Source organism: Pseudoliparis swirei, chromosome 2 (genome assembly GCF_029220125.1).
Source record: "Pseudoliparis swirei isolate HS2019 ecotype Mariana Trench chromosome 2, NWPU_hadal_v1, whole genome shotgun sequence".
In the NCBI taxonomy this organism is placed as follows: domain Eukaryota; kingdom Metazoa; phylum Chordata; class Actinopteri; order Perciformes; family Liparidae; genus Pseudoliparis; species Pseudoliparis swirei.
In genome coordinates, this window is record NC_079389.1 from 11,408,047 (window position 1) to 11,416,999 (window position 8,953).

Sequence of the window (8,953 nt, forward strand, 5' to 3'; positions counted from 1 at the left end):
TAATGGTTCATTCCACGCAAATAGTGCTGTCCCGAGACGTGTGGACTACTTGCAAAGTGACGTAGTAGGCGTGACGTAAGCTGAACCCGCGCTGCGTTGCAGTGACTAAAAAAACGTCTGGACTCATAATGACTTTTTCTTTTCAAAAAAAGGAGGAACAAAAGAAAGCCGCTACTTGGAGCTGAATTAGAAACGTATGATGGACATCGTGTTCAGTGAGTCAAGTGTGATCACTGCTCACTTCCCAGTTCTCACCCCGAGGCGACCTTTCAGCCGCTGGTCTGACTGTAACTGAGATCCATAAGCATCCTGCGACATGGCGATGAGGACAGCGTCTATATTTCTTACTAATAAAGCGCTTTCCCCCCCACGGGTTGTACCTGCAGAGACAGACAGAATTTTAACAGAGCGTGTATAGAAAGATGTCTGTCTCTCTCTCTCGCGCGCGCGCACGCACAATCGCCCGCCCACACACTCAAATTGGTAATGTCAGTAGAGGTTTCCTCAAACAAAGTTAAAAATATAATCTCGGGAAATGACGTGTGATTAAAACTAACTACTCACTTTAAAATGTCTGTCAATTAATTGTGCATATAAATGGGAAGTTAATTATTCTTCAGTAAAATGGCCAATTAAACGGCTAATTGTGTTTTCATTCCAATGTCTAAATGGTAAATGAATGACAGAAACAGTGTGACCACGTCCTGTAGTGTTTTCACACAATCTAGGTTTCATTGGTTATGCACAAACTGTATATGTGTGGTCAGTAGATTTCAGCATTTAAAAGTTGTTGTGTTGACTAACTGGTAGCCTCCTGTAAAAAACACAAGTGATCACTGGTTTAATTAGCACCATGGAGGCAAAAAATAAAATAAATAATAACTTTTACTACGTCATTTAGCTCCTGCATATTCATAATGCAGTGTGCAGCATTTGTAATGTACAAATCCTGCCACCAAGCCCACCTGAAAACAAATGGGCGTGAACAGCCTTAATGGGGTTAGGTTAATTAAAAGGTTAATTGTAAGAAACAGAAGCTGCTTGATGTATTGCTGGTGAACAATAGTGTCCTCTAGAGGTAAGTGTAACCACGATATACGGTTTCCTTTTTCACCCTCCTTGCACACTCTATCCTCGGGTGCACTGAGGACAAGGCACATACACAAACTGCTCAGAGACTGGTGGTTGTTTGTGACTCCTAGCGCCAATCCACTAGAAATCACACACGACGCAGCTCCCGCCGTGACGCATGGCTTCTGTAACGTGCATGTGGCCATACCTCTCCACATATTGTGTTGCGCCCTAAGTGCGCGCTCCCTCCTCACCTTGGCTTGATGCCCTGGCCAATATGAATGTTTAAAAATGTAGACCAACTCCATTGGCCACAAGGTGCTGGTGTAAGATTACACAGAGATCAGTTATGCCATCGCTGCAGAACAATAAAGCCAAAAGATTGTTTTGGCGACTCCGTCAACTTGAGCGTTTTCTGCGTCACTCTCCATTCTGCCCGCTGCTATCACGTTTCCCTCTCTGGGGACCAAATTGGTTCCCTCATGACAACTGGCTTCAGGCCCGCTAATTATCCCCCTCTTCCTCCTCCAGCAGCTATACCAGCTCTATGAATAGGCGGCCCACCCCGCAGACCCGACCCCATCTGAGGTCTATATTTGGAACACAATTGAAATACATAAATCCTGTCAGAAGATAACGAAGAATAATATTGACCCTCGCTTCATTAGGCATATATTTCATACAAGTGTAGTGAGTCTGGCGTATTAGCCACATTGTGACATAACTGTGCCAATGTGCACTTCTCTCATATTACACTGTAATAACAACCATCAGGCATTAAATATGATCAATACTCGTCTGTAGAGATGTGAGCTGTGTGTTTTAATGCCGGATTATTAAAAAAAATGCACCTTTACAAGTGTGTTGCTGCAAAGTATACCTTTATTGAATGTTGAATTAACTGCATTGTCTGGACATAAACAATGGCTGTTTTGGTGTGTTGAAAACAAACGTTATTACACACATCAATATCTTTTCTTTTTTTAAAGTTTGCAGAAACTTCAATTTACCGAGTGATACATAAAATAATATCACAGCAGATTAGTAATTGCCCAAAACAAGCCTGACACAAGTATACTGAGCAAACACACGAGTGTCTGAACTGAGCCCGGAAGGGTAAAGCCTCCACTACATCTCTGCTAATGTCCATGTGGGAAGCAACATAGAACACATACCACAAGACAAACATATTCGCCAGAAAAATTGGGGCTTGAGAAAGTTCCCACCCGGATTGGTCCATGCCGGCGTCGACGCCGATGACGTCGAGCCGTGAAACACGTGGGCCACGGTATCCAGAGCTCACATAAACAAAGCCACATTGGCCAGACTGGGTAGTCGAAGCTAGTGTCGCTGTCAGTGCGCGGAGTCACACGGTTTGTCTGCCTGGCTTTGTTGGGTGCCGCTGCTCACGATTTGGAGCTTTTACAGAAATTGATGAATACCCCCTGCATGCTTATCGCATGGATTGAAAGTCACGATCCTGATGTGAAAAAGGTAAGATTCACTCATCTCTTTGCCACACAATGCGCTTTATTGTCATCGCCTTCTCTGGAGCCTTTTAATTGTGTTTCATTTTCGTCTGTTTTCGCTGTTTAACTGACTTCGTAGCTTCCACAACTGAGTCTGACACAGACTGTGCATATGAGCGTTGCTGATATTTCTCCAGCATTGTAGGTTCTCACTATTTGTCAAGTGCGCGAAGTTGGTCTGTGTATCACTCTCAAGCGCACACTTTTTAAATAAGAATAGCAAAATACGTCTTGGTCCGTTTAATTCCTATATGCACTTATTTTGACTGTATCTATTCAAAGTTTGTTTTAATGACATTTTAAACGCTGTGCATAATTCTAAATGGGTGCGCATTTGTGTTGGAGAAATATTTTTCTAGACATTTGTTTTATTTTATAATCAATGTCAAAGTGATGTGTTTTATCAGGGGAAGATCCACAACAGAGCCGCTTTCTTGAACCCGGACAAGCACACAACTCCCGATAATACCCATTTCAAGTGTCACCGAAAAACTGTCAGAAGACTTGAGGTAGGATATGGAACATTATTTAACAATATAAATACAGATGTGGTATTGTTTATCTTATTTTATTCTGGAATCACTTATAAATACAAAGTTCTTATAATCGTGTTTTTACATATATACATTTTTTATTTGAGTAAAATTAGATTGAACAGTAAACCGTAAAACTCTCTTCACATTTTGAACATTTATTTGAGGAATTCTGATGTGTTTCTACCGGTTTTTGTTTTCAGCCATGCCCTGCGTTCAGGCTCAGTATGGATCATCACCTCAAGGAGCTAGTCCTGCAACCCAGAGCTACAGCTACCACCCCGCGGGAGAATACAGCTGCGACTTCTTAACACCTGAGTTTGTGAAGTTTAGTATGGACTTGACCAACACAGAGATCACAGCCACTACTTCTCTCCCAAGTTTCAGCACATTCATGGACAACTACAACACCAGTTACGACGTCAAACCGCCCTGTCTGTATCAAATGCCCCACTCTGAGCAGTCCTCTATCAAGGTGGAGGACGTCCAGATGCTCAACTACCATCAGCAGAGCCACATGCCACCTCAGTCGGAAGAAATGATGTCTCACTCTGGGCCTATGTACTTCAAACCCTCCTCACCTCACGCCCCGAGCACACCAAACTTCCAGGTTCAGCCAAATCACATGTGGGAGGACCCGGGCTCCCTCCACAGTTTCCACCAGAACTATGTTGCGGCCACGTCTCATATGATGGACCAGCGCAAGAATCCAGTGTCGAGGCTTTCGCTTTTCTCTTTCAAGCAGTCCCCGCCCGGTACTCCCGTTTCCAGCTGTCAGATGCGGTTCGACGGGCCGCTGCACGTCTCCATGAACCACGACAACCCGGGCGTGCACCGCGGCCTTGACGGCCAGAGCTTTGCGGTGCCCAGCGCCATGCGGAAACAGGCGGGTCTGGCCTTTCCTCACTCCCTGCAGCTCGGCCACGGGCACCAGCTGGTGGACAGCCAAGTGCCATCGCCCCCGTCCCGAGGATCTCCGTCAAACGAGGGTCTGTGTGCGGTATGTGGGGACAACGCAGCGTGCCAGCATTATGGAGTGAGGACCTGCGAGGGCTGCAAAGGATTTTTCAAGGTGGGCTGACGTGACAGCAACCGTGAATCAGTGTTACTGTTATTACATGAAAGATATGCTGTGTGTTCCTTCTTATTCACGGCGCTCGTGAGTTATCTAGTCTGCCCAATTTCCCGACAAAATAATAATAAACGCAAGCTGAACATCGGAGAGGATTGCAATTACAATATGGGCCCCGTTAAATATTACAGACCTACAAGTGTCTGCCTAAAATAACTTTATATGACAAGCATATCGGTCCATATAGTTGATCTCAAAGGAATAAGTAACATATGAAAGACAATACGAGTGTGTATTCGCTGGCGGTCTATTCCCTCTTGTTGGCTCACGGCGCAGCCCAAACAGGAGATGAGACAGATATTATATCGTTTTTATCTATTTCATTTTTGTTATGTTATGTTCGTTTTCTACATGTTCTACAGCCTTCAAAATAATAAGCCTGCAGAGTGACATGATGCTTTTCTTATTTTCCAGCGCACCGTTCAGAAAAATGCAAAATACGTGTGTTTAGCAAATAAAAACTGTCCTGTTGACAAACGCCGAAGAAATCGTTGCCAGTTCTGCCGTTTCCAGAAGTGCATGGTCGTCGGAATGGTGAGAGAAGGTATGTTTAGACCATGCATTTTATACCAGTAGTTTATATCCACATGTGCGTAATAATGTGTTGGAGTGTTATTTATACCATATTTAAGTGTTTACGCACAACAAAAGGAGGACATATTAATGACTCATATGTCATGTATTTCTTCCAATTGAGTTGTCCGAACTGATAATCTGAAAGGTCGGAGAGGACGCCTACCATCCAAACCCAAAAGTCCACAGGAGCCCTCCCCACCCTCGCCGCCGGTGAGCCTCATAAGCGCACTTGTTAGGACCCATGTGGACTCCAACCCCTCCATGTCTGCTTTGGATTACTCAAGAGTAAGTAAAGTACCATGATTCCAGAAATAAAACACACACAGCACTTAAAAAGAAAAAAAAGTTGACAGTTACGACTCCGGGCGAAAACAGAAGGAACAAGATGTACGGTCTTTTTAATTGAGTCTTGCAACAATTCATTGCCTTGAAAGTTGTCTGTAATACATCGCCGAACTCTTAACTTTGTCAGCCTTTTAATGTGGCATATTTTTTCCTAAGTATATTGCGTTGAAATAGAGAATTTAATAAAAAAAAGACATGAATTTAATCGTGAAAAGGCACCCTCTCCCTCTTGGAAATGGGCATTGGCAATTTCACGGATTATATATTTTAAAGGACCTCATTAAGGCGCTGTTTAAATTAAATTCCAGTTCCAGGCTAACCCTGACTACCAAATGACTGGAGACAACACTCAGCACATCCAGCAGTTCTATGATCTCCTGACGGGCTCCATGGAGATCATCCGGGGCTGGGCGGAGAAGATCCCCGGCTTTGCTGATCTACCGAAGCAAGATCAAGATCTCCTCTTTGAATCCGCCTTCCTTGAACTTTTTGTCCTGCGCCTGGCGTACAGGTAAACCGCGTAATTATTAAATAACACTATATCTTGTCTTTAGATAATCAGCTCCTCCTTCAATCTTCATTGCGCTGCTGCCCAATAATAACAAGGCTGTTAAATTCCAATTTATAGTCACGCGTAATTAACGGCATTCTCTTATTAATTGCAGGTCCAACCCAGTGGAAGGCAAACTTATATTTTGTAACGGAGTGGTGTTACACAGGCTACAGTGCGTCCGTGGATTTGGAGAGTGGGTGGACGCTATCGTGGACTTTTCTTCCAACTTGCAGAGCATGAATATAGACATATCAGCGTTCTCCTGCATTGCAGCTCTCGCCATGGTAACAGGTGCGTAAAGGCGGCTGCTCCTTGGGAAACTGTGCCTGCGCTCCAATGCATGCAAGGCAGAGCAAGTGAATGCATCTGTAATCATTTATCTTTGTCCTTTTTTTTGTATTTCAGAGCGACACGGGCTTAAGGAACCCAAACGAGTTGAGGATCTCCAAAACAAGATAGTCAACTGCCTCAAAGATCAAGTGACTTTCAATGGCGGTGGATTGAATCGTCCCAACTACTTGTCAAAACTCTTGGGAAAGCTCCCTGAACTGCGCACACTATGTACCCAAGGTCTGCAGCGTATCTTTTACCTAAAACTAGAAGATCTAGTCCCTCCGCCAGCAATAATTGACAAACTTTTCCTCGACACCTTACCTTTCTAAGTCTGACTCGATGGCAAGACCTCAAAGAACTTCCAAAAGACTGTTTATTAAGAGTCAGACTTGACCGATTTGTAACGTTATTATTTCTGAAGATGTGCAAGCTCCGTAGGCTAATTGAACAAACAGTACGCATTATGAGTAAGGAATGGTGGAAAAAAAAAAAAAAAAAAAAAAAAAGAATAACAGCAGTTTCTTTGCTGTTTGGGCCTTTATCAAATTTGATTGCCAAACAAGTGAATCGGAATTTTTTTCAGGTGGACAAATTGTCAACAAAGTAAATCCGGTTGTACAATCACGTATTGTTTATTTAACATATAGTCTCTACTGATTCAGCATCAGATGTAGAATACTTCATTTGTACATATGACCACTCACGCGCACACACACGAACATACACTGTATATTATTATAGATTATGTGATGCCTTCAATGCATCGGTTTATAACATGTGTACAAAGTTTGTTATAATGAACATTTTCTTTTCTTTTCTTTTCTGACGCGTGCCTATGTGTTTCTGACAGGATCCCAAAAAGTATCCAGAAAAGACAACGCATGTTCTAGTTTTATTTTGTTTTCCTTTTCTTTTATAGGCACTTGCTGAGGTGATGTCTACATATAATATATACCGGACACTATGTAGTCTGCTAGATTTGATACAGATTCGTAGTTATGGCACTTCTTTTATGTATGATATGTGGAAAAATATCTCATCTGTATAGAAAATGAGGGACCCATGGTGTTTGTAAAACTGTCAGACATTCCTTGTTTGTATGTGCTGTAAGTATTGTTGCTGTTGAATATAAACGTTTCTATATATTTATTATTTATATTGCCAAGAGCTACACTAAGCATGGTGCAATTTAAAAGATTTCAAACCATCCAAGTTCATGCTGAGCACGTTGTCTATGTTTTATGTCTTATAAAAGTCTAGATAGTTATGATTTAACACGTTTTGGAAATGAAAAACTCCTATCTTATATCCAGAGGTTCATGAGTGTGTGATAGGCCCACATCTTTGACATCATCATGTACTTATAACTTATGTAACGCTTTTGGGGCCGGATAAAAAATAAAAATAAACTTTAAAGAGAAATACATATTTAAATGTTTACAAATAAAACTTTTAAATCAATTCATTGCTAAATAATTTCTCTGAAATAATTTATTTTTTAAATTAAGACATTTCTGGTGGGAAAGAGCTACTTAAACCACGAGAGAGAAAATATAATTTTGGAAATGGAATTTATGCTAATTTCCTTAAGTATTGTGATCGGCGCTTACAGACATTATAAATGAAACATGTTTTAATAAGTTGTTTATTTTAATATGTTAATTATATCTGACATTTTGTAGACCTAGTTAGTTGAAAACAAAGTTGGCGCATTTAAAGAGTACGAATATGTCGCAAATAATATGCAGGCCTAGTCTTGTTTCATCTTGATTTGAAATTATCTGCTTCGGCAAAAATATGATGCACATATTTCACCATTATAATCGTTTTATTTAAAACGAATTTGAGGGAATATTTTAGTCATCAAAAATACACTGTTTCGAAGAAACACCAAGTTGTCTCTTCTATATTTCATACACTTTAAACGTGAAAAAAGAGACACATTTTCATTCCGTGATGTCTATTTGTATCTGACAAAGGAAAACGGCACAACGTCTTCATTTTTCGCTGATTCGGGAATAAAAGTTCATTGATGAGCGAAAAATTTAAACGAAAGACGTCGGATTTATATTTCCGTCTGTTCCTCCGTTTGTTCTTTCGGACGAAAGTTGATGCAAATGAAAGTTTGAGGTTGTAATGAACAGACTTTTAGGATTAAAACTGTAACGGCCACCTTTATATTATTTTAATTCGTATCGCTTCATCCGCTTCACCTGTTTTACTCTGCGATGAGTCAGACCAGCCACCTCGAACTAAACTAGACTACCTACGCACCTGCGATTACAAAACGGAATAAGGTGCACCTGAAAAGAACACATTTATTTGGGGACATTGCATGTTGGGCGCAGGCAACAGCTTCTTCATCCTGTGCGTCACAGCGCTTCACTTTGCGGCGTGATTTTGAATCACGAGTGAACTAGAAAGACACCACAAAGCACGGGCAGGATAATATTTTGTTTACGACTTAAAAAAAAAAAAATTATGAGCCGAAAAAGTGACCTCTTTGTGTATTGTAGTTTAATAGTATACAGGCATAAGCCCGTTACCACCAACCTCCCACAACCCCCCCACTCCCAGGGACTCTGGATCTGCACCTCTGATTTTGGTGCAGCTAAAAAAAGTCCTACTCCTTTAACCTTTAAGGATCACCCTCATACAACTATACAATTCAGGCCACCTTCTGAGATGCATGCTCATAACATCAGGAGAAGAAAGTCATTAATACATGTACATCTCAAACTGCAGTGATTGGTGTGCACCAAGTGTCACACCGCCTTGCCTCTGTCTCTCAGAAGAGGTAGTGACGCCAGGCTCTGAGGCATGTCTGGGACTTATCCTGGCTGATTCCACATGTGTGGCATGATCAAGATGAAGGGAACAG

At 41.7% G+C, this 8,953-nt stretch overlaps 1 protein-coding gene across 2 annotated transcripts; it reads left to right on the plus strand.

Moving 5' to 3' along the window:
* The first annotated feature begins 2,462 nt into the window (after positions 1–2,462).
* On the plus strand, positions 2,463–7,347 carry nr4a2a (nuclear receptor subfamily 4, group A, member 2a). Of its 2 annotated transcripts, none has more exons than XM_056437693.1 (8): positions 2,463–2,565; positions 2,992–3,109; positions 3,337–4,205; positions 4,680–4,809; positions 4,963–5,126; positions 5,495–5,697; positions 5,852–6,030; positions 6,145–7,347. In XM_056437693.1, exons 3-8 carry the CDS (start codon positions 3,339–3,341, stop codon positions 6,399–6,401), a joined length of 1,800 nt encoding a protein of 599 aa, XP_056293668.1. In that variant the 5' UTR covers positions 2,463–2,565; positions 2,992–3,109; positions 3,337–3,338; the 3' UTR covers positions 6,402–7,347. The 2 variants fall into 2 exon arrangements, with proteins under 2 accessions (XP_056293668.1, XP_056293660.1); XM_056437685.1 differs by having other exon boundaries at positions 3,008–3,109.
* The last annotated feature ends 1,606 nt before the right edge of the window (positions 7,348–8,953 follow it).